The sequence below is a fragment of the Microcaecilia unicolor genome, chromosome 7, assembly GCF_901765095.1.
Source record: "Microcaecilia unicolor chromosome 7, aMicUni1.1, whole genome shotgun sequence".
Classification (NCBI taxonomy): domain Eukaryota; kingdom Metazoa; phylum Chordata; class Amphibia; order Gymnophiona; family Siphonopidae; genus Microcaecilia; species Microcaecilia unicolor.
In genome coordinates this window covers 247,100,656-247,127,384 of record NC_044037.1, presented here as the reverse complement: position 1 = coordinate 247,127,384, position 26,729 = coordinate 247,100,656, and the positions used below count along the sequence as shown (strand labels likewise).

The window sequence follows — 26,729 nt, the reverse complement described above, 5'->3', positions numbered from 1 at the left end:
AGAATTGCACACAATAGTCTAAATGGAGCCTCACCACAGACTTATACCTCTTTTTTTTTTTCCTGCTGGCCATTACTCTATGCATCCAAGCATACTTCTGGCTTTGACTATCACCTTTTCCACTTGTTTGTCTTTCTTAAGGTCATCAGATACGATCACCCCCAAGTCCCGCTTTTCTTTCATATACAAAAGTAGTCCACCCCCTATACTATACCATTCCTATGAATTTTGTAACCCAAGTGCATGACCCTACATTTTTTGCATTAAATCGTAAATGCTAGATCTTTCCTCATTCTATCCAACCTCTGCAGGGTATCCATCCTATTTCAGAGTTTGATGCCATCCACAAAGAGACAAACCTTACCAGACAGTCCATCCACAATATCACTCACAAAGATGTTAAAAAGAGCTCACCCAAGGACTGATCTTTGCAGTACACCACTGATAACATCCTTTTCATTGGTGTATACTCCATTTACCACTACCCTCTGTGTCCTTCCATTTAACCAGTTATTAACCCAGTCAGTCATTTTAGGGCCCACACTGAGGGCACTCAGTTTATCAGTTGCCTGTGCAGAACTGTGTCAAAGGCTTTGCTAAAATCCAAGTACACCACATTTAGCTCCCCTCCCACGTCCAACTGTTTGGTCACCCAGTCAAAGAAATCAATCAGATTTGTCTGACAAGACCTGCCTCTAGTGAAACCATTCTGCCTCGGGACCTGCAGTCCATTCAGTTCTAGAAACCCCGTAATCCTCTGCTTTAGAAGCATTTCCATTACTCACCACTGAGGTCAGTCTAACAGGTCTGTAATTCCCAGCCTCCTCCTTACTTCCATACATCCATCCTCATTAGCATTTGTCTTCAGTCCTACCCCTGGCCTTTCATCTGTGAACATAAAACAGAAATAATTGTTAAGCACTTCAGCGTTATCCTTTTCAGCTTCTACGTATTCCTCCCCTTCACACTTGAGCCTTATAATGCCATTTTGGCACGTCCTCCTATCACTTACATATCTAAAATTGCCTTGTCCCCAATTTTACAGTATTGGCTGTCTTTTCTTCCATTTGCATCATTGCCTTCCTGACAGCGTTTTGAACTTAACTTTTCTAACGGATTGCCATATTGCAACATAGTAAGTAGTGCTCACAGGGTAATATCACTGAAAAGTTTTGCAAACAAAGAAAAAATATTGTACATTTCAGCCCAGTCCTTAGAGGAAGATATGGTCACTGCTGTTCCCAAATTATGCCTTTGGGAACACAAACGTGTAGTGTGTTCATAAGTACATGCTATCATGTCAACATGTATACTCAAACTGAGCTGTGCAATTTTATAAGTTTCAGTTTCCATATGTAAAACATGCTTTATTCATGAAAAGGGCATTATAAAATTGCTCCTAAAGCAAGTGACTATCTTTTCTCTTGGTTTTCCGTTGCTGGAATTTATAGTAAAACAAATCCAATGTAGTGATTAATTTTGTTGTTATCTTTAGAAGGTTAAAATGCATGCTTTCCAATGCAAAATTTACTGAATGAGTTTTTAAGAATAGCTCGATAACCTTGGAAAATAATTTTAGTGTTGTCTTTTCATATATAAAGAATTATTAATGAATACTCTAAAATATATTATAAATATTTTAGATTGTTTTATTGTAGCAATTGAAGTCTAAATAAGTATATTTTTGATTACTCTTTTAAAATGCTATCTATACCTCCTAATTTCAAACTATTTGTTAGAATTTGAAGCCTGGGTCTTATACATGATACAGTCCTTTGCCACTATTCATATAGAGCAAGATTCTGCTCTGATCCAGAAGGGACAGTATATCTGTAAATAGTTCTTATTAGATCTGACCAAGCATCACGCACATTTAGTATGGTAGGGATAGAAGTGACAAATCAGTTCTGACACACTTCCTGTACCAGAAATCAGTGGCTTGAGGTGACTCGTGCTTCCTTGATTCTGTCTTCTGCTGCAGGACAACACAATGATGCACGAATGAACCTTGCCATCGCCCTCACTGCTGCCAGGTATGGTGCTGCCACTGCCAATTACACTGAAGTGCTACATTTGCTGAAGAAGACAGATCCAGAGAGTGGAAAGGTGCATGTTTGTGGTGCACGGTGTAAGGATGTTCTAACAGGTATGTGGACTGTATTCCTTGGGATGTTTGCTACAGCAACTCATTTATTTCACCCAGAAAGTAATTTTGAAAAGCATTTTCAAGGTAAACCTGTGTTTTCATGACAAATAGGCTTTTATAAAATTGCTTTTCTGATGTGTGCATACATGTATGTGTATGCACCTTGTATATACACAAGTTTAGCCAGACTGAGCAGAAGGATTTGCAGGGGTGAGGTTAGATAAGGGTTAGCATTTATATGTGTACATGCCCTAGCCTCTACAACAGATGAATCCTGAAACTGGTGGGTAGTATCTGTCTACCAACGGGTGGAGATAGAGACAACTGAACTGAAGGCATTGATACCAGACGGCCATCCCCTCCATCAGTTAGTATAACTTTTTCTCCAGCAGGTGCTGGACAGCTTCTCACCAGTTCCTGAATTCTGTGTTTTTTGGGGTGCTCCTGAGCTAGGCCTAGCCAGTTGGGTCAGGGGGTGTTTGGCTAAGGGTGAAATCTTTGGGGGCATACTTGGTGATCTGGATCCCTGTCCCCCTCCCCCCAGATTCCCCTTCCCCCCAGATTCCCCTTCTCCCAGTTTCCTGACTGCTTCTGTGCTGAGCTGTTCCTGCCTCACAAAACAAAAAAAAAAAAAGGGTTTGCATACAGCAGCGTTTCAGCCGGTTTAAAATAAAAAAAAAAAAAAAAAAGGGAAAACTGCATTGTACCTGAGAATCAGCTTTCTGTTGGGGAGCCTGATTGGCTGCAGGCTTCCTACCGGGAGACTCCACTGCTGCAGGAGCACTGCATGATATCGCCCGTGGTGAGTGCTAGTTGTTTCAGGCTCTGGAGGGGGGACAGATCTTCTCTCTTTCCCGTTGTTGCGGTTTCCCATGCAGAAGTGTCTGGTGTGTGCACCATCTTGGCTATTCCCGCCGACGCAGTCCCTGACTCTTTGCAGCTGGCGCCTTCAGAGTCCATGCGTGCAGCTTTGCCCTCCAAGGTTGGTGCTGACTGTGTTTTGGTGGGGTGGGGGGGTTCCCTCATCTTCTGGATTTTTTCTGGGTGTGACTGTGGGGTCTGGAATCTCGGGAGAGTTTTTCTCTCCCGATTTTGTGCTTCTTTTGCACCAGACCTGTTTGCTCATGCATGCTGTCCCTCGTTCTCAACCGGCTCCGGTGCTCGTGGCCTTGGGGGGAGGGGTCCTTTGGAGACTTGGAGCAGCTTTCCCGGCCCTTGGCAGAAGATCTCACACAGGAGCAGAGACAGATGGCTTCCATGTCTGAGATGGGGTCGTTGAGGCCCATGTCTCCTGCCCCTTCACTTACAGCCCTTTCTGAGGGGTCATTGCAGCCTTCTAGGCTGGATGAGGTGGAGGAGGGGGAGCTTCTCCAGAAAGAACCGGATAACCCCACAGCTGTCTGCATCATTCACAAAGAAGAGCTGCTGCCTCTCATTTCTAGTGCCTTGGAGGCGTTAAACATTTCGAATTCTGAATCTGAACATGGCAAGCACACGGAGGCTGTTTAAGGTGTTCCCGGTTTATGAGGCCATCCAGGAGCTGATTTCAGCTCAATGGTCAGATCCTGATGGAGGCCTCAAAGTGGCTTAGACCATGGCATGGATTTATCCAGTGGGTGTAGACCAGACTGACAAGTTTTCTCTCCTTAATATGGATGCCCTCGTGATGGCAGTCACCAAGAAGGCCACTCTCCCAGTGGGAGGGTGTTGTGGTGTTGAATGACATGCAGGATAGGCGTCTGGAGCCCTCTTTGAAGCATTCCTGTGAGGTGTCTGCCCTTGCTCTGCAGGCCTCGATTTGTAGTTCTTACGTGACCAGAGCATGCCTTAGCTGGCTTCAGCAGGAGCAGGATTCAGCCTCCTCTGTGGCAGCCTCTACACCCTGTATGGAAGTGGGGCTAGCCTAGTTAACAGATGCCCTGTATGATTTGGTGCATGCCTTAGCCAAACAGATGGCATTGGCAGTTACATCCCGCCATTTGTTGTGGCTCCGTCATTGGGCAGCAGATATGGCATCCAAACAGCATCTCACTAAATTGCCTTTTCTGAGTAAACTGCTGTTTGTGGAGAATTTGGAGGATAAGCCGGAGGATAAGCCGAAGTCCACTTCTCAGGCGGGAATGTGGCGGCCTTGGTTTCGGGAAGTGTGTTGGTACTGTCTGGGTTGAGCATCTACAGTGTTCCAGCAATGCTCTTCATTTTGGAATGATAAGAGGGCCTTGGGCGCAGCTGCTCAGCAGGGGGCTGCTGGATACTCCTCCCAATGATGGGGCACCAGTCTACACTTTGGTGCATCAGATATGGGGGTTGGCCAACTCTCCTATCAAGAGTGGGCCAAAATTACCTCAGACCAGTCCTGGATATTATCAGAGAAAGTTACAGGCTGGAATTCTGTTTTCCTTTTCCTGATTCTTTTTTGGAGTCTTGGTGCACCACAGCATCCAAACAAGTGGCAATAGAGGCTACGTTGCAGTTTCTGCTGGCTCTGAGGGCGGTCATTCTGGTGCCCCTTCTAGAGGCTCGCATGGATCGGTTTTCCAGTTATTTCATATTGTCCAGGAAAAGGGGCTCCTTCCATCCCGAGCTTGATCTCAGGAAGGTGAACCAGTTCTTGAACATCCGGCCAGTGGCGTAGGAAGGGGGGCAGTGGGGCTGTCCGCCCCGGGTGCACGCCATTGGGGGGTGTCGACGTGTCGCTGGTTCCTTGCTCTCTCTGCCCCGGAACAGGTTACTTCCTGTTCCGGGGCAGAGAGAGCAAGGAACCAGCGAGGCGCCAACACCCCCCAGCGGCGTGCACTTGGCGGATTGGCTCTCCCGCCTGCCCCTCACCGCCTTCCAGGTATCTTCTCGCGGAGGGGGGAGGGTGCGTCGTGCTATACCCGGGGGGGGGGGTGCGCAGCGGCGACCCGCCCCGAGTGTCAGCTGCCCTCGCGACGCCACTGCATCCGGCATTTCTGCATGGAAACCTTGAGGTCTGTCATTGCAGCGGTGCAGCCAGAAAAGTGTGCAGTCTGTTGCATTTGACCAGCCCCTGAGCCTGGGACTATGTTTAGGTGATGAGCTCTATGGCGACCATGCTGTAGGTGAGGACTCACATGCGTCCTCTGCAGCACTCCATGCTGAGCAGGTGGTTGCTGGTGTCCCAGAAGTGTCTGCATCTGCTTCCTTGGTTGCCCCGGGCGAGGTGCAGCATGGACTGGTGGCTCCGTGACTCCAACTTGCAACGGGGGATGCTGTTGGCCTCTCCGCAGTGGGTTGTGATAGTTACGGATTCCAGCCTTTCAGGTTGGGAAATTCATTGTCTCCACCAGTATGCGCAGGGGCATTGGACTGTCAGAAGCGGCGAGGGCCGTCAATTGGCTAGAACTGAGGGTAGTAGTGAATACATTGCAGGCTTTTCAGGATGTACTGGAGGGCGCCACGGGTCAAGTGCTGTCAGGCAACACGATAGCGGTAGCCTATATCAATTGGCAAGGCAACACTCAGAGTTTGACTCTGGCCACTGAGGCGTGCCATCTTCTGGAGTGGGCGGTGAACTACATGCAATGCCTGTCAGTGGCACACATTGCGGGTCATAAAATGTACAGGCGGACTTCGTCAGTCGACATCTCCTGGATTCAGCGGAATGGAAGTTGTCAATGAAGATGCTTCTTCAGATATTCCAGCAGTGGGGAACACCAGAGATTGACCTGATGGCTACCTGGGAGAATGCCAAGGTGGACAAATTCTTCAGCAGAAGAAAACAGCTCGGGTCCACAGCAATAGATCTTCTGCTGCAGCTTTGTGGCCGATGGCGCTGCTCTGCATCTTCTCTCCGTGGCCCTTGATAGGGTAAGTTCTCCACAGGATTGGGCGACATCCTTGCTATGCGAACTTGGTCTGTCTGCTGATGGGCAAGACTTTGCAGCTTCCAGTGTGGCCGGACCTCCTGCACCAGGGTCCAGTTTGGATGGAGGATATCTCCCGCTTTGGTCTTATGGCCTAGCTCTTGAGAGGTCGAGATTGAGGAAGAAGGGATATTTGGATGCGGTGATAGCTACATTGCTTCAGGCTAGGAAGCGGTCTACCACGATGGCGTATGCTCGAATGTGGCAGGCCATTGCGGAGTGGTGGTGGTTTGCATATGTTCACCTTTTAAGGCGTCGATCTCCCAGATATTAGGCTTCCTGCAAGATGGGCTGCAAAAGGGGTTGACCTATAATTCTCTCTGGATTCATGTGGCTTCCCTCGCCTGTTACAGGGGGCACGTGTCCAGCTCTTCCCTGGTGGCTCATCCGGATGTGGTGCGTTTTTTTGCAGGGGTTCTTCACCTTTGTCTTTCGCTTTGCCGGCCGTGCCCGGCTTGGCACCTGAATCTGGTTCTTCAAGCTGTGCAGAAGGTGCCTTTCGAGCCTTTGCAAAGGGCTTCTGATAAAGATCTTACCCTGAAAGTGGTGTTTTTAGTGGCTATAGTGTCGTGTTTCGGAGATTCAGGTGTTGTTGTGTCAGGATCCTTTTCTGCAGTTTTTTGAGGCGGGCGTGACTGTACACACAGTACCGTCCTTTCTACCGAATGTCTTTTTGGTATTTCATCTCAATCAGCCTCTCTTTCTCCCTTTGTTTCGGAAGGAGGGTTATTTAGTGGTTTGCAAAGCTTCGCCTGTACGATGTTCAGCGAGTTCTCCTTCAATATTTTCAGATGTTGAATGAGTTTCAGCATTTGGATCATCTCTTTGCGCTCCTTGCGGAGGCTCAATGGAGCAATGCAACATCGAAAGCGACTATTGCTCACTGGCTTAAAGAAGCGATTGCTTTGGCGTACATCTTGGATGGTAGGGCTCCACTGAAGGCCTTACAAGCTTATTCCACATGAGCGCAGTGTACCTTGTGAACGGAAACGTGTTTTCCCATTGGAGGAGATTTGCCGGGTGGCTTTTTGGGCTTCTCGGCATACATTTTTGAAGCATTACAGAGTGGATATGACTGTGTGGACGAATGCTCATTTTGGAGCAGCGGCTTCCTACCCTATTTAGGGAGTGCTTTGGTACACCCCACCAGTTTCTGGATTCATCTGCAGCAGAGGCTAAGGAAGGTAAAATTATGCCCATTTCTACTCCTTGATGTTCAAAAAATTGTCCTTGAAAAGAGAAATAATTCTTTATTACTAATGTGGCCAATGGGATTTTTATGCAATAATATCCCGCATGTTCTGCAGATTTATTTCGTCCTTAAAATTTATTAAAATTTGATCACATCACCAGGTCATCCACATACAGTGTTGGAGCCACTGAGCAAATTGTTTAGATTATTTTTTGTAACCTAAAGTGAAGCTAATTAAATCTTATCTCCAGGATACTACTCATTTTCTTGAATACAATTTCTGACATTTAATTGACATCTAATTCATTATTGGTTACCATGGACGTAGTATCCCTATATAAAGCATGTTCCTCAACAAATGGCTTTGAAGGTGATACAAAAAACTTTGAGAGTCGTGATGATAATCGATGTATTTCCACATTACTTCTTATGAAATTGGCCACATTAGTAATAACAAAGAATTGCTTCTTTTTTCAAGGGCGATTTTTTTTTGTTTGGACAACATCAAGTAGTACCAATGGGAGCCTCTTTAGCCCCCTCTGTGGCCAATTTGGTAATGGCTGAGTTTGAAGACAATTATATTTATCCCTCCATTTGGTTCCAGCATATTAAATTATGGAGACATTATCTGGATGATAGTTTTTTCATCTGGGAGGGAGGTCATGATGTATTACAACAGTTTCAAGTTTGGATCGATTCAGTAACATTGATATTTCAGTTTACTATTCAGTTTGACAGATTTAGTATTCAATTTTTGGACGTTCAGCTTTGTGTTAAAGATATATACATTCATACCACACTTTATAGAAAAGACATAGCTAGGAACACTCTATTGCATTTTTCCAGTGTTGTCGGTGGCAGGTGTGGTTATTCCTATGTAGATTGAGGTAAGAGTATTGGGTGTAATCATGGATTCTAAGTTTAACTATGCAGTGACGTATTGATTCATTGGTCAGGTTTGTCATTTTTTTCGTTTATAAGGGGTGTGGAATTTGAGGCCTTACTTATCCAGGGAGAGTTTGTAATAAGCCATATTGATTTAAGTAACAGCTGGCCAGTTTACAGCATTTCCAAAGAGAACTTGGATAAATACAAAAGGATATAAGAAGCAAATGGTCATTATTTCAAAATTGCACTCTTTATTAAAGTCTATATAAAAATGGGGAAGAGGCGTAGATGCATAATATCAGGAGGAAAAAAAAAAGAGAGACAACAAGTGTACAGAATGAAATCCCTAACAATTCAATCTATTAGAATTAAGTGTGTGTGTTGGGGGGGGGGGGGGGGGCGGCGGCGGCAGCAGTGGTAGTCTGATCACCAACCTCTACGGAGGGAGACATGGAACGTTTCCCAATACAGAAAGAAGAAATTTGTGATGGTTCATAAAAGATATATTTGGTATTGTTACACAATATTACAATTTTACATGGAAATTTCAAGTAATAATAAGCCCCGATCTGCTGTATCCCAGGTGGAAGTAACAGAAACTGTTGATGCCACATCCGGGAAAACGCAGAGCTTAGTACTGCGGAAAAGAACTTGTTTATACTTAAAGAATTTTTTCAAAATCTTATCTCAATCAGTCTTTTTAACAAACGTAGCTACCAATGTTCCATACTGTATAGAACCTAATTTCATTGGCAGAAACATCCACCTTTCTATCGGAATGACCTCCAGAAATATTCACATTTTCTTCAACTTCCAATGAAACTGCAGTCCTGGTCTGAACCGATGGAACATAATATACGTTCAAAACTTTAGGAGACTTCAAGATTTCACTTCACTCTGTATCGTTGGGAAATGAATAAATCTCAAATTTATTGATCTAGTTATATTTTTTAAGGCATCCAGTTTTCTATTAATATGTTTTCTTTCATTATAGCTGCATCAGCAGATTCCAATTGAGATGGTCTGAATTCCAGATCTTGTACTTTTCTTTCTTGTTCTTTCAGTTGAGTCATATTGGCTGCAGAAGCTTCTGTTAGTTACTTGAGTTGCTTGCAGTTGATATTGCTCAGTTAAAGATATTTTTAAGTCATCAACAGATACCCAATAGTTGTATACCTAGCGTTCTTGACACCTGGGCTGATCATTTTTAACACCCCATCCCATATGAAATCCAAAATCTAGTACTAGACCTGCTGTAGATTAATACAAAATACAACAAATGTCACCTATGACCTACAAAGCAATTCTACCATAAGCACTAGTAACTTATACAAGTCACACAACAAGGGTGTACCTTGGAAAAAGCAGGATCGTAAACATTGCAGTGAGCAGTCGAACATCAATACATCTATTGTAGAACTAAACCAGCCAGAATAGTGCAGATCGCCAATCCTGAATATTCAGTGCCAACAGAAAACCATTTCTTTTTCATAGACACAGTCTAACTCAGTGTTGAATAAAAGTAAGCACAAACTAAAAATAGAAATATGTAGAGAAAATTTAAACTGAAGCCCCTAGAAGCCAGGCGTATGTAACACCACAGAAGCAGAAACAGTGATAGTGATGATGTATACATGTCCCCTAGTACTATGCAAAATATAAATATAACAGATATACATTTGAAAAAACTAGCAAATACCAATCACCACTTTACAAATTAACTAGAAATAAAAGAAATATGGAAAATAAGATACAATTTTATTGGACTAATATATTTAGGGGTCTGTTTACTAATCCGCTGTAGCGGCTGGCGGTGCGTTAATGCCGCCACAGCCCATGCAAAATGAATGGGCTGTGGCGGCACTGCCACTAGCATGTCTTAGTAAACCCCCGCGTTAGCTTTCAGAGACCAAAACCTCTTTCCTCAGGTCGATACAGTATACTGCTGTTACAGTATCTGGTCTTGATATGAGGATGGGGGTTTTGGTCTCTGACTGAAAGTTAGTCAAAATGTTTTAAAATTAGTCCAATCCATTTTCTATTTATAAACATTTATTAACACAACACTACTACTTTATCCTAACGCAAAAAAGAAAAATAAATTTTTATCTACCAGTTTGTTGTCTCTGGTTTCTGCTTTCTTTATCTGCTCTTCACTCTTTCCTTTCCATCCTGCATCTGTCCCCCCCTCTCTCTGCCCCTTTCATAAGTACATAAGTACTGCCATACTGGGACAGACCAAAGGTCTATCAAGCCCAGCATCCTGTTTCCAACAGTGGCCAATCCAGGTCACAAATACCTGGCAAGATACCCCCCCCCCCCCCCCCCAAAAAAAAAAAAAAGTACAAAATATTTTATGCTGCTTATCCCAGCAATATTTTCCCCAAGTCCAATTTAATAATGGTCTATGGACTTTTCCTTTAGAAAGATGTCCAAACCTTTTTAAAACTCTGCTAAGCTAACCGCCTTTACCACATTTTCTGGCAATGAATTCCAGAGTTGAATTACACGTTGAGTGAAGAAAATTTTTCTCTGATTAGTTTTAAATTTACTACTTTGTAGCTTCATCGCATGCCCCCCATGACCTGATGTCTGTGCCAAACAAAATGGTAGAGACTTTTATAAAGAACAAAATTACTGAGCATGTACATGGGCATGGATTAATAGGAGAAAGCCAGCATGAATTTAGTTAAGGGAAATCTTGCCTCACCAATCTGTTACATTTCTTTCAAGGGGTGAATAAAACATGGATAAAAATGAGCCAGGTGATACTGTATATCAGGATTTTTAGAAGGCATTTGACAAAATACCTTATGAATGACCCTTGAGGAAATTAGAAAGTCATGAGATAGGAGGCAATGTCCTCTTACAGCTTAAGAAATGGTTAAAAGATAGAAAACAGAGAGTAGTATTAAATGGTCAGTATTCTCAATGGAGAATACGATAATGATTTGACTACTGCAATAGTTTATTGGTAGGACTTGAATACAAATCTGTTTAAAGCTTTACAAATTAGCTCAAAACACTGCAGCAAGAATTGTCTTAGGTTTTTCATGGCTTCATTGGCTTCTGATAGAACAAAGAAGTACAGTACAGTCTTGATTATTCAACATAAAAGGTATTGAGCCGTTGTCGGATAATACAGAAAACCAGTGCTTTTTTTGTAGAAAAAAAGGTGCCGGTACTCATTATGGGTGGGGGTCACCACATATGGCTCTGCCCCTATGATAGCCACACCCACATTAGCCACACCCCTTATACCAGCCATGGCGCATATAAACAGACATCATTGGAAATATTATAGTAGTATAGGAGAAAAAAAATAACTTGTGATTTTTTTTTTCATTATAAATAATTTCTGTAAGCTGTTACAGCTCCAGTATACCCAGTGCAAAATAAGACAGCAGATGTAAATTCTCAAATTGGACATATTCCAAACACTAAAATGAAAATAAAATGATTTTTTCTACCTTTGTTGTCTGGTGACTTTGTTTTTCTATCCATATTGGTCTCAGTCTCTGATTCTGCTGCTCTCTATCTGTTCTCTTAACTCCGTTTCTAGGTCTTCCTTTCCGTTTATTTCTTTACTTTCCTCCTTTCTTCTTCATTTCTTGCCCTGCATCCATAAGTAAAAGCTGGGTCCTCCTCCGTGGAATTGATTGGAGGAGGTATAACGTGGATCCAGCTTTTGCCTATTTTCTCCATCCATGTGCAGCTTTTCTCTTCTCTTCCCTTTCCCTCATCTCCATCCATGTGCATCTTCTTCTTTTTTTCTTTCCTCCACTCCATCCATGTCCAGCATTTCTCCTCTCTCTTCCGTCCCCTTTATCCATATAAAACAATAATTCTCTCTCCCCTCTCTTCCATCCAAGTCCAGCAATTCTCCTCTATCTCCTGCTCTCCTCACCATCCATTTCCAGCATTTCTCCTCTCTCCCCTCCCCTCCATGTGCATCTCCTTCCTGTCTTCCCTCCCCTCCATCCATGTCCAGCATTTCTCCTCTCTTCCCTCCCCTGTATTCATATAAAGCAATAATTCTCTCTCCCCTCTCCTCCATCCAAGTCCAGCATTTCTCCTGTCTCCCCCCAAACCCCTCCATCCATCCATGTGTCCTGCTCTCCTCTCCATCCATTTCCAGCATTTCTCCTCTCTTCCCTGCCCTCTCCTCCCATCCATGTGCATCTCCTTCCTGTCTTCCCTTCCCTCCATCCATGTCCAGCATATCTCCTCTCTCCCCTGCCCTCCCCTCCCATGTCCAGCGATTCTCCTCTGTCCCCTGTTATCCCCTGCCATCCATGTCCAGCGATTCTCCTCTATCCCCTTCCCTCCCCTCTCATCCATGTCCAGTGATTCTCCTCTCCCCTGCTCTCCCCTTCCGTCCATGTCCAGTGAATCTCTCTTCCCTGCTCTCCCCTTCCATCCATGTCCAGTGAATCTCTCTTCCCTGCCCTCCCCTCCCATCCATGTCCAGCGATTCTCCTCTCTCTCCTGCCCTCCTCTTTTATCGATTCTTCTTTCCCCAGCCCGTCCTCCTTCTCCACTGCCTGCCTACCTGCTACGAAGCAATAAAGAAAGGCTGCCAGTGTCGGACTCAGCAGCGTGAACGGTGCAGGCAGCGATGGAGAGAGGCTGGCCTATGCAGAAACAGGAAGTTGAAACAAAGTAGGCGGGACACGTAGAGGGAAGCTCCGACGCTGCCAGCCTCTCTTAATCGCTGCCTGCACCGTTTGCGCTACCGAGTCCTAGAAAAACAGTAAGTAGGGGAGTGACCGAGTGAGAGAGAGGGTGCAGGACTCGCCGGGAGAAAAAAGGTGCCGGTACGCCGTACCGGTGTATACCGGCACAAAAAAAGCCCTGGTCTTTTTTATATACACTATCTTTCTTTAAAAATAGGTTATATGCATAACTCTACCCTTAATAAGCCTTTACCCTGTGTGAACCTTTTAAAATTTCCCCCACAATATTTATTTTTATGTAGAATAATAACAGTTAAGCTCTGGTTTTAAATAATATGGGAGTAGATAGTGTTTAAAGAAAATTTATTTGAATTTCAAAGTGCAGCATCATAACACACAAATACCGGTTCTCTTTGACTTCAGATATTCTGTCAGGTAAACTGACAGGCATGTATTCTAATCGGGCACTGAGCAGTGTCGATTACATTTTTGTATCCAAAGCTTTTTGAACAACAAAGCTGGCATTATCAAATATATGGCAAATACTACTGCTTACCTACATCAATGTTTAAAGGTTAGAAAAGCTGGTTTTATCTTCATTTTTTTCATGGATTGCTGTCTATAAGAGATGACAAACAAATGGGTAAAAATGCTTTTAAAAATGATGAATGTGTTATTTCTGATAAATATATCTTACATTTTAGTATTGATAAAATAAATTAGTTCTTTATTCTTTTATGGCATCAACCATTTACATCCTTCTGAGTGGCTTTATCTACTTCACAATTGCATAAATTCATGGATAAATTAATAATTAAATCCTTCAGCGAGTAGAAAAACAAATGGAAGATTATTTGATTTATGTGGTCTTATTTCACAGAACAGGAGTTTGATGTCAAAGCAAAATGTGTCATCAATGCTACTGGACCTTCCACAGACTCTGTGCGCAGAATGGATAACCAGGAGGTCGAAAATATCTGTCAGCCAAGCGCAGGGGTGCATATTGTGATGCCTGGTTATTATAGGTAACAATAGTAAAACCAAGTCAATTGTTTAAAAAAAAATCTAATTGCAAATAACTAAGGGGCCCCTTTACAAAGCTGCACTAAAAGTGGCCTGCACTGTTAAATGCGCTGAGGCCACCTTTTAATTCGGGGGTAACATGGCCGATTTTTGTATATCTACATTAATGACCACATGCTGATTTTTGCACTAGCGTGTGGCCATTAGCGTGTGAGTCCTAAACTACACTCATTTTCTAGGCAGTAAGGGCGCACACACTTAATGGGTAGCATGTGGCAGTGCTCATGTGCTGAACATGCTTACTGTCTGCTCCACATGAGAAGTTTGTGTAGATGCAATATCTACTGCGGAACACCTTAGCGGGCCCCCATGGTAGGCATTCGTAGCCTATAGTAAGCATGCTTTAGTGCTTTACGGCTGCATAGTAAAAGGGCCCCTAAATCTGCATAGACACTTTGTTCAACATAATCCATACCTAACAGGATAGATTAGAGATTACTATGCAAAAAAAGTCAGGTTATTGGAAATAAGTTTTCAATGTTTTTTTTTTTTTTGTCTTTAATCTGTATCCATGACAGAGCTCTTTTGAAATTAAAAGGGGGAAAAAACCCTCACTATGTATCCTCAGCTTCTATACTCATAAATCCACTGGGTAAGGGGCCTTAAGCTTATGGTAATGTAACAGATAAAGTTGTAAAGTGATTATCAGGGTATACATAACATAAAATAACTTGGTTGGACTGTGCTTCTCTCAACATTTTAAAAAGAAGTGCAGTTGAGATCAAGCCAACTTGGAAAGTTAGTTTCGCATATTCTTAATTGGAGTGGTTTTTCCCAAGATGCTGGACTTAACAAAGCAATTTTCTGTTTTGGGGGAGAAGTAATTGTGAATGATGATGGGTCAAGATTTTCAGCAGATATTTTCACAGTTACTAGGGACAGTATTACACATGCTGGATCCCAGGGCAGAAATTTGGGAAGGGCCCCAAAGCTCACCAGTAGATTGTTTTTCCTTTAGCTTCAGGCAGATCTGGAGGCCAAGGGTAATTGCCCTTGTTCCCACAGCCATCACTGACCGTGACTATTAAAACTGTACATGCTTTCTATATGATTTTTTTTAATTAGTGCCTTTATCTTTATAAACACAATATCATCTTAAGTATACTTATAAAAAGACGGCATTTGTAGATATTTAAGAGGTTCAGCTAGAGGTCAGTAAGTTAAAGGATTTCCTTGGGAGATGGCGTGAAAGGAGAATCATTGCTAGGCTATATATCTGTGTCAGAGGATAGGGAGGTGGATTATATGTGAATATGAGAGTGAGGGGATGATGCCATTGGGGGAGAGAGAGTCAATTTTGAGAGAGCAGGGAAGGGAAAGAGGGCTGGGGGATGGAATATAAGGGGAGCAACAGTGGCGTAAGGAAGGACTAACTTGCTCTTTGAGATTCAAATATTCTTCCTACATTTCCTATGTTTTCCACCCACAGACCCTTAGTCCCACCTCCTGAGCCCTGAAAATCCCTTGACAATGGATTTTCTCTCCATTCCTAGTATCTTCCCAATCCTAAATCCTCTGTCATAGCCAAAGCAAATAGTACAGCACACACTAGCAGAACACAGGAAGAATGTTGGTGAAATACTTCTGTCAGTTATTTTTTTTTTCTATTAGGTCACTTTCCTCTTGGCACATGTTGAACTAAGAGAACATAAGAAATGGCATGCTGGGTCAGACCATTCATCTGTCAAGCCCAGCATCCTAGCACCAACAACATCCTAGCAACCCATCTTCAAATCTCTGCTTAAAACTCACCTCTTCAATGCTGCTTTCGGCACCTAACCTTTCGTGAAATATAGTATGCCCTATCAGACGGACTTGTCTTTAGATTGTTTGGATTGTCTTTAGATTGTACACCTGTCTCTTAGATTGTATGCTTCTTGAGCAGGGACTGTCCTTCCATGTTAAATTGTACAGCGCTGCGTAACCCTAGTAGCGCTTTAGAAATGTTAAGTAGTAGTAGTAGAAGTCAATTTGCAGGAATTTCTGCAGCATCCACCAGCTGCTTTATCTTGAATTGTTACTGGTCCTTTGCTAATGCACTTTATCTCATTACTATAACTGCTCCCTTATCTCCAAATAATAATGACTATTATTCAATGTAATATCTGTTCTACATTAATTCTGAGAGAATCCATTTGGAGACTTAATGTTTGCCCTATCTTCTCCAAGTCTCTGCTTTTAGAACAGAATTTGCCCAACTATGGGAAGAATTAAGTGTACTAAAGGGGGGGGGGGCTCCTCCTCAGGGCCGTGTGCCGATGCGGTAAGCGGGGTAAGCAAGGCAGGGGGGCGCCTGCTTTTGAGGGGCGCCGCTGCCCTGCCGTCCCTGCCTTCCGCTCACTTGCAAAATCTTTCACCTGAAGTTGCGATCCCGGAAGTGAAAGCAACGCAGCAGAATTCACTGAGGTAGGCAGGCTCTTCAAGTTATTTGAGAGAATGCAACCAGATTGCTATATATGCTTTGGTTTGGGGATAACTCCTCACTCAGGGTGAGCTTCAGAGCTTGAACAGCATTCAAATTAAAGAGAACCTGAAATTTTAAAAGTGCTAAAATAAGTTTTAAAAGTATTTGCATTAAATCTAATTGCAGAATTCAGGTGCTGGGAGTCTGTACTTGGTTGTCATATGCTCAGATTTGTTTAAATCATATGCAAATTAGTCCGTTTTTGGGAAGTTCTCATTTGCATATTTAAGGATAAAAAAAATGATGGAAATGTTTACAGCTTTAATGTTATGTCATGGCTCTGATCAAAAGTGTGAAGTTTTATCCAAAAACGAAGGATTTATCTAGTGTTTTTGACTAAAACTTCCCATTACAGTGTCTGTATGTTAATCTGCATTCAAATAGAGCTCACTGATTGGATGATCAGCTTCTGTTAGCAATCTGCTAAGGGAACAGAGTGAGACAGTAACTGACTGTCGGTTTGGCCAAGAGAGACATGCAGCTGTGAGTTCCTGTGTGTGTTGACTGAAATTATAAAAGTGTGCCTGATTATGTGGTAAATGAGAAAATATGAATGAAAAGAGGTTGGTGGAGATTGAAGTTTGAGGTATCTCTAGTGAGAAAAGGATCTGAATATTTCAGGATTACTTGAAGTTTATGAAGAATAGAAAAGGGTGAATTTCAGTTTGAGTGTTTAAATCCTATAAGCTATATAAAGGCTAGGTAGATTTAAGTGACTGTAAGCAAGGAAACCTTAATATTTGATCTGAAATAAATATTTGATCTGAGATAGTTGATCAGAGATAAATGTTTGATCTGAATTATATCCTTTGGTGCAAAGGAGATTAGAAAAAGAATCTTTGGAAACTAAGAGGACTTTGCTCACATTTTGAATTAGCATTCCTATTTTGAGTTGGAAATCTTTGAAGTGTTATGAAAATACATTTTGCTTTAATGAAATTGCTAAACTTTAGAGTCAGAGACTTATCAATGAGGGATACATACAGTGCTATTTTTTCCTGAGGTCTGGCTTACTTGCCTGCGCCCTTCTGTTCCTGCTCTGCTAGATGGAGGGGGGGGGGGGGGGCGCCAACTGATAGTCTGCAGGGGGGCACCAGAGACCCTAGACACTACCCTGCTCCTCCTCCACAAAGACTCAATATCAAAGCCTTCTCCCTAAAAGGAGCTTCTCCCAGGATTCAGTAAGAAGCCTTTCCACCCTCACATCCACTCTCACAAATAATCAAACATCCTAGGAATAAATGGTTTACTAGGTGTTCTGTCAGGTACAGATCTGTTACACAGAAACATCCACTCCCCCAAAGGATATCCTTAAGTAATGCCTTCTCTGTCCTGGAATTTAGATACTTTCTTCATCTCTACCACTTCCACTTAAAGTCTGTTCCGTGTAACCAGCACCCATTCTATAAAAAAATATTTCCTTTGAGTGTTCCTGAGTCTATCCCCCTTCACCCTTATCCTATGATCCATCATTCCAGAACGTGGATTCAGTTGAGAGGCCCACTTTCTATCCATAGAAGAATTTAAATGTCTCTATCTCTTCTTTCCCACCTTTCTTCCAAAGTATATATTTAGGGCTCAATATTCAGATGTTGCCATTTTACTCACTGCCGATGTCATTATTCCCGGATATTCAAAGCTGAGACATGTGTGGACTTTGGCTTTGAATATCTGGTTATTTTAAGCTGACTAACACGTAGCAGCTTAAGTCAGTATTCATTATTTAAGTGGCCATGGATTGCCACATAAAAATGAAACAGATTTGTATGCAGTCCCATTTATGCGATAAACCTGGCTGTTTAGTGGATGAATATCAGCACTAAACAGCCAAGTACTGACTCTGTCTCTGGAACACCCCCCAGCATAGCCAGCTTTGTGATTCGTGCTAACTGCGATCTTCAGCGGCACTTAGCTAATTAAGTGCCACTGAATAGTAATTGCTAGCCCAGACCAAGCGATTTACCTGTCAGCAGCTGGCTAAATTGCTTTGAATATTGGCCAGCATGTGGTGCATGTTTATGTTTAAAGCTGTTACAAAGAACTGACTGTTCTTTCTTTAGTTAACACAGATAAGAGGTAACATGCAGTGATGTGGCAAACTATTTTTAAAATTGGCCCAGGAGCTCAATTTCATCTAGAATGTACTGGCTTTTGCTCCAGTCTTAGGGAGAAAAGAGAGAAGGATCTCTTTGCAGAGGCCCTATGAGCAGCTATATGTCCTGATCTCCCCAGATACTATTTAGATAGTAAGCAAATGTTTAGATAGTTATAATTGATCCATATTTCAGTTACCTGTTATTGTTTTGCTGATTGCCCCTTTTCTGTTCATTGTTCTAATTTATCATGGCAATAAACATTTTTAGTTTATTGCTTCTGCTTGTCTGGACTAATTAAGAATCCTGGTAGTTTGTGTGTTGGAACTGTGAGACCACTGGGAGTGTGGACCCAGTAACCTATGAATCACTGGGGATAATTTGAGAGTGGGAGACTTGCCCAGATGTGGTAGAGACTCAATCGATGAGAGGAGGGTGCTAGTGTAAAGCACAAGCGGCAGGTGCAGGCGGACCTCAGCTGTGCTGAGGATAGACCATCTAAGTGGCTGCAGGGTAGCCCCAGGCAGATGGCTAGACATTTCAGGACAATTGGGCTCTTAGATTTTAAGTCTGTCTTCATATCTTTCAACAAAGGAGCCTGGCCTCCTTTGAACTGACCCCATCCAGTTTTTATATCCTTTTGAATGTATGGTCTCCAGAACTGCACACAGTGCTCCAAAGGAGGTCTCACTAGAAACTTTTAAACAATTAAGGAATAAGTAGGTTACTTTGCTGAGTAAATCTGTGTGAATGAGTTCAAGCATCCCGTCTTATATAAAGTTCCAAAATATTTTGAATTGCATCTTTACCATAGTGGTAACTCATCATCCCATGATCAAAAGGAATTTCAAAGGCGCTACAAAAGAGTAGTTGGTCCTCATCTGTCTGGAAAAGGTTAGAAGATCGCTTCTAAATATTTAGGATACCATCCATTCACTGTCAGGCTACAGATTGAAAGATTTGAAAACTACACAGACTATGCCCTGGTGTAGAGGGCAGGGTTCTAGATCTGTTTTCCTGTCCTACCAAAAACTTCTTTAGTACCCTAAACACTTATTGGAGCCAGTTCTCAAGATCAGCTCTGGTGGGGTTCACCTCGGTGCAATTGGCACCTGCCTTCATCATGTAGAAAGTAAACACATCTCTACCCATCCGTTAGTTGTTTGATTAGTGAGGGACTTGCTTCTGTTGAAGCTTCCCATTAAGCCACTGGCAGTGTCATAGGCTTTCAATGTTGTGTTACTCTAGCTAATGAAAGCTCCTTTTCAGCCACTGGGCACCTGCCACATGAAGTACCTGAGATGGAAGCACCATTTTTTTTTGGTGGTGGTCACTTCAGCTCGCAGAGTCAGTGAGCTCCAGGTCCTAATTGCTGATCCACCTTACACTAAGTTTTTCAGCACCAGAGTGGTCTTGTGCACCCATCCTAATTTCCTTCCTAAGCGTATCTTTCACTAAGCTGCAGTAGAAATCAGCGGGTGGTAAACATCAAGAAGCCCATTATATCTCTATGGGCGTCTCAGTGTTTACCGCCAGCTGATTTCTACCACACTCTAAAGATGCTATCACGGCTTAGTAAAAAAACCCGCTAAGGTAGGGAAAGGGAAATGGGACTTGATATACCGCCTTTCTGTGGTTTTTGCAATTACATTCAAAGCTGTTTACGTAGTATATACAGGTACTTCTTTGTAAAGAGTTCCATGTTAACCAGTCAATTGTTCTACTAACATTATATTTTCCAAAACTTCGTGCCCACAAAGGTGAAAGTGCACTGCACATTTTGGACTGTAAGAGAGCCCTGTTCTTCTATCTGGGGGGGGGGGGGGGGGGGGGGGGGGGGGAGGAACTAAAGCCCATAGATAGTCCAACCAGTTATTTGTTTCTTTCAACCCAAACAGGAGGGGCCTGCCGCTGGCAAACACACTTTTTCAAACTAGCTAGCAAGCTGTATTTCCGTTACTTATGCCTAGGCTTGGTGACTCCGGTGGGTCGTTTCATATCTCTGTCATGTCGGCATTGGTAGCCCATTTGAGATCAGCCTCCGTAGAGGAAATTTGCAGAGCTGCAATGTGAACTGCAGGTCAAACATTCACATTTCAACACTGTTTGGTCAGATAGTCTTTCAGAATCAATTTGGGTTCTAGAGCCCAAATTCACCCCCTCAGTCCCATTTCTTTCTGTTCCAGGCTGCTCTAAAAATAGATATAAAAATAAATAAATATAGTTTCAGAATCCCATAAGGCCTGTTGTAGGCCTTATTAGTATTCTCTGTTTTTGTTTAAGGCAGCTTGAGTAGCTAGGGATTCCCATCTGTAAGAATATATCGCCTTGCTTGTCCTCAGAAATACCAAGGTCTGCAGTCATTTTTATATGCTGACGACATTGCCATCTACCTGCCTTTTGACAATTAGATCCAAGATATCTTTAATGTCATTCAGACAACCCTTGATCTGTTGGAGAAAACTAACCACCCTGTTTACTAAACTGTTTGGAAATACTGACACAGCTCATTCAAAGTGAATGGGCTGTATTGGCATTAACACATGGCAGCCACTAGTATGACTTAGTAAACAGGGGAGTAAATTTCTTATAAGTTCTAATCCTAATAACTTTCACAAACAGACCAGCTTCACCATTAACCAAACTACTTACCCACTGGAAAACACTTTGAAAACATTTCAGGTCGTTATTGACCAATTCTTAACGTGAAGATCAGGTCAACTCTGTAGTAACTAAGGGACCCTTTTACTAAGCCCTGTAAGCATCTACGCACACCCAGTGCGTGCCAAAATGGAGTTACCTCATTACTCTTGCGGTATTCTTATTTTTGGCTCATGTCTGAAAAATAATTTTTATTTTCGGACGCGAGCCAAGTAGCATTTGACGCGCATAGGTCATTACTGCCTGTTTACCATGTGAGTCTTTACTACTAGGTCTATTTTCGGCAAAAATTTTAAAAAGGCCTTTTTTACAGGCGCGCTGAAAAATGCATCGGCGTGCACCCAAAACCTGCACCTACACTACCACAAGCCATTTTTCAGCACACCTTAGTAAAAGGACCCCTAAAGCCTTCAAGTCTTTATGGAAGCTGAAAAGAATCGGACCTTTCTTCCCTTCTGCTACCTTTCGTTCACTTGTGCAAACAGTCCTGTCGCAACTGGACTACTGCAAATCAGTTTATTTAGGGAACAAGGAAACTAACCAAAAAGCCTCAAACTACCTTAAATACAGCTGCTAAACGTGTCCTCAAAGCTTCAGAATTCGACAGGGCTTCTCCGTGACTCTCCAAACTACATTGGCTTCCGATCAAAGTAGAATCATCCATGAAGTAATTTATAGTTTGGCTTCAGACAAATGTTGGATTTGATTGATCTTCCAGCCTGAAATGTGTCCATAAGATCAAGAGAACATCTCATGCTACACTTCCCTAGCTTTAAAAACATCAAATTTAAGTCTACATTGTATAGAGATTTTTCATGCATAGGTGGAATTCCATTCCAACTGAGATAAAATGTATTACTAATTTTTAACATTTTGCAAATTTTTAGAAGTCTTCTTTTAAAGAAAAAAATTGCATTAATTGTACAGTTCACTGAATAGAAAACTGTTATGAACTTTAATTTGTTAATCTGAAAAGTCCCTGTATCAATACTGTCTTTCATCTTACTTGAAACTATATTTTGTATGAATTTTTATTTCTTTGTTATTGTAAGCCACAAAGAACTGAATGAAGGAATTCAGATTATGTGGGATATAAGTACCAATAAATGAACAAAATTAGTAATCTGTAATATGTGCCATCTCTGAGGACAGCAGGATATATATATTCTTACTTACCTGCCCACTTCCCCTTGGAGTTGAAATCTAAAAAATGTACCAGTGATCAGGTTCTGTGCAACAACAGCATGTGGGAAGTTGCAGCACACACAGTGCAGTGCTTCCCAAAAGCTTCCAGAAAATGAAGCTGGCGTGTGTTCCAGTGTGGGCTCTATCGGATGATGTCATCCATCTGTATGAATATATATCCTGCTGTTCTTGGAGAACACGATACAGTAATAAACTGTTTTCTCTCTTAGGCTTTTTATTAGGATTTAATCATATTTTGAGCATAAACTTTGCTAAAATGCAAACCATACCAAAGATTCACAAACTTTCTTAGGGGCCTTTTTACTAAGCCGCGTAAGTGTCTATGCGCGCCAAAATGGAGTTACCGCGTGGCTCTTGCAGTAATTTCATTTTTGGCGTGTGTCCGATAAATATTAGTGACACACACCTACCTCATTCGACCACAATACAACCTTGTATTTGTTATCAACCGACTGGCAAACACCTTTATGGTATTATGTAAGCCACTTTGAGCCTGTAAATAGGTGGGAAAATGTGGGGTACAAATGTAACAAATAAAAAAATAAAATATCTGCATGGTAGCCCTACTGCGGCTTAGTAAAAAGGACCCTTATAGAACTGCATGTTACTGGTAGAAAACAGAACAACTAATATGAATGTAGTGCCAGTGCAAGACTCTGGAGATTGGGATAGAGCCGGGGACCACATTCTGGGCCTTCCAAAGAAGAACACTGTTACACAGTAAAGCTTTGTTGTTGTTGTTGTTTGCTTCATTTGCCACGGTGTTAGTACTGCTAGATTTCTCAGCAGCTCTTGACACTGTGGATCATGATATCCTGGTAGCACGACTGGCAGAAGCAGGTATCAATGGAACATTACTTGCTTGGTTCAGATCCTATCAATCAGACAGGCAACAGTCCATAATGTTTGGCCACACCTCATCACCACCATGGGCACTGGCCTGTGGGTACCACAAGGATCGATACTGTCACCTATTCTGTTCAATATCTATCTCGAGCCACTAGCCTAGCTGATTCGGTCAATGGACACTCAGTTCTACATCTGTGTGGATGATGTGCAGCTACTCATACCCATTGAACCTGACTTACCTACAGCCCTGAATAAACTGATTACCTGTCTAACATCAATTCAAGAATGGGATAAATACAACAAACTTTGCCTGAACCCAAGTAAAACTGAGCTTCACTGGGTCCCTAACACAAGTGGACACATACCTGACATCAAAATATCTTTTGAGACGTGCGAACTCCACCTCAAATCACAAGTCAGGAACCTTGGAATACAGTTAGATTTAACACGTATTCTGATACCCCAAATTCAAGCTACCTTTAAGAGCTGGTTCTACTATTTGCGACAACTATGCTGCCTCTCTCCTTACACTGAGAAGGCAAATCTTATCCCAGTTGTGCATGCCATGATAACATCAAGACTTGTAATGCACTCTACAGCTCCAGTTGATTCAGTATGCTGCAGCAAGACTAATAGAAGGTTGCAAGCAATGTGACCATATCACTCCATTTTTGCAAAAACTTCACTGGCTACCAGTACAATACAGGTCTATATTTATATCTGATCTTCAGGACTCTTAAAGGAAATGGTCTAGAGTACTTGAAGAACAGGATCACTCTCTACACACCTCCAAGGACACTAAGGTCCTTCCAAGGACTATCACTAATCACAGCCTCTCCAAAAGACATTACACAATGTTGTCATACCTGCAAGCGAGCCTTCTCCGGATTACCCCCCCCCCCACACACACACACACACACACACAGACACACTCTGGAATGCACTTCCTGAAAGGCTCCGCTTAACACAAGACTATCTGTACTTCAGGAAGCAGGTGAAAACTTGGCTGTTCAATCAGGCCTTTAATGGAAGAAGTAACTAAATTATTAGTCTCACACACACATACAAGGAGTGACACGGGCTGCACATACTGCAGGGCATGTTTATCCATTCCTGCCCTAGCTGAGATAATATTTAATCACCTCTCTGACCTCACGTGCAACTTTCTTTAAATTAGTCCCCTTATTTTCTAACTCCTCTTTACTCTCTTACCTATCTATATGTTCCATCTTTGCTTATACCCTACGCTTTCTATTAAAATGTTTTATTATGTATTGTGTTGACATTGTAAGTGGTGTACTATGCCATACTTCGTATTATTTGAATATTTTTACTGCTTTAATTGTCTACTGCTTATGTTTGATTTATTCGTACTGTATACCACCTTAAGTGAATTTCTTCAAAAAGGCGGTAAATAAATCCTAATCCTATATAATAAAACGCACCTCCAGCATTCTGAAGCTGACTGCATGGCTGAGGCATTCCTGCTCTCTGTATCCATCTCCTGAATTGACATCACGTACTTCCGGGTTCGTCACAAGCAGAAGTGACCAACCACACGAGGTTTCTTGGCTTCAGAATGTTGGAGGTGCATTCTATTAAATAGGATTGGTCAGTTCCTTGAAGCACAGCCAGAGCTCAGCGTCCTGCACAGTAACGCTCAGACACCAGCGAGAGAGGGGGGGGGGCTGACACCAGAGAGGGGGGGGGAGGTATCTCTGTCCCACACACTCTCTCTCTCACACAGTCAATGTCTTTCTCTCTCTCACTCTCACACACTGTCTCTCACACACTCTATGGCTCACACTGTATCACATTCACTCTCTATGTGTCACACAGTCGTTCACACACTCTCTTGGTCTCATACACTCAGTCTCACAGAGAGTCTGTGTCTCACACACACTCTCTCTCTCTCGCACACACTGTATCTGTGTGAAATGCACTCTCTCACACTGTGTCTCACATACGCACTTGCACACACTCTCATTCTCACACACACTCTTCTCACAGACACATTCGCACCCAGACTCACTCTCTCTCTCTCACACACACACTCGCACATTCACTCTCTCTCTCACATACACTCTCTCAAACATACATACTACGAGGAAAACCTTGCTAGCGCCCGTTTCATTTGTGTCAGAAACAGGCCTTTTTTACTAGTTAATAAATAAAATTATAGCACCTCCAATCTGGATGTTGTACTTACAACAGCAGGCTTAAAGAAAGGATTCTTTTTACTTCTTCAATTTTTATCTCTTCAATTTATTTTATTTGCCAAATTTATTGCCATTTTTTGATGAAAAAAGCATAAGTAGATTTTCTTAAAGAAGTAAAGATATGCTGTTGTTGCTTCAGTTAAATCAGTTTGAAAGACCACATTAGAGAGCTTCATTCATTCATTCATAATTGTTTGTTTTCCTGATGCTCATTTTCCATTAAACTTAGAATGATGCTGCTGTTAAATTATTATGAAATCCATTGGTAAAGATTAAAATGTAAATAACACCTATGTTTTTCCCAGCCCTGATAACATGGGACTACTTGATCCAGCCACTAGTGATGGTAGAGTTATTTTCTTTTTGCCATGGGAGAAGATGACTATCGCAGGTACTACAGATACACCAACTGAAGTCACCCACCACCCTATCCCTAGAGAGGAAGATATTAACTTTATTTTGACTGAAGTGCGCAATTACCTTAGCACTGATGTTGCAGGTAAATGACATTTTTTTCTTTCCTAAAATATATTTCCAGTATGAGATTATTTTACCCATAGTTGTTAATGTTTTCTTGGGAATAGATGTTTACTTTTTTCTTACAGGATGCCTGGATGAGTTTTTAAAGACTGGCAAGGACACCTTAATATCTGTTTATGTTCTGTACTTATCTGTGATGTTTTACTTCCATTTCATACTATATAACCTCAAAAGTTTCTCTCATATATTGGCACAAAGTATTTTGTATGTCTGACAATTGTTCTGGGAAGTGCATTTCAAAATGTTTTAACTGTTAAATTCAACACTTCCTTTTGAAGAAAAGGGGTATAGTATTGTTACTTCTATTTCATACCTGGTTATTTATATAGATACCTCTCAGTTAATCCTGGGCCAGTGCAATTCTGATGTACTTTCTGGCCTAATGAACAAGAGTCTCAGCTAAGACCAATCTTAAATTACTCTTCTGCTTGCAGGAGTCAGTCTTGTGCTCCAGCTGTAGGGATGGAGTGAAAATGGCTACCTCTACCTCAGCCTAATGACTTACCAAGTGTTGCCTGCCCAATGGAGAGGATACACAAGACTAGAGAGTTGCACGGGGACGAAAATCTTACCCATCCCCGCCCGTCCCTGCTAGAATCTCACCCGTCCCCACTGGAATCTTACCCATCCCCACCCATCCCTGCAAAATTTAACCCATCACAACCCGTCCCCACCCATCCCCGCAAGAATTTAACCCACCCCCACCCGTCCCCACAAGAATTTAAAGGCACATAAAAGAAAATTCTGGTCAGCTCCCTCAGTCTCTCTCTGGATTTGAGCCACATCACTAAAGGCAAGGAAGGAATAGAAGCTGAAACTTAGAAC

General features: G+C 42.3%; 1 protein-coding gene across 3 annotated transcripts in view; it reads left to right on the top strand.

Moving 5' to 3' along the window:
* GPD2 (glycerol-3-phosphate dehydrogenase 2) overlaps positions 1-26,729 on the top strand; it is a 271,268-nt gene that overhangs the window by 169,037 nt on the left and 75,502 nt on the right. For all 3 annotated transcript variants that reach the window (XM_030208750.1, XM_030208749.1, XM_030208748.1), the window contains exons 7-9: positions 1,982-2,146; positions 13,670-13,814; positions 25,670-25,863. In XM_030208750.1, the coding sequence (XP_030064610.1) occupies positions 1,982-2,146; positions 13,670-13,814; positions 25,670-25,863 (504 nt within the window). The remainder of the gene's footprint in view (positions 1-1,981; positions 2,147-13,669; positions 13,815-25,669; positions 25,864-26,729) is intronic.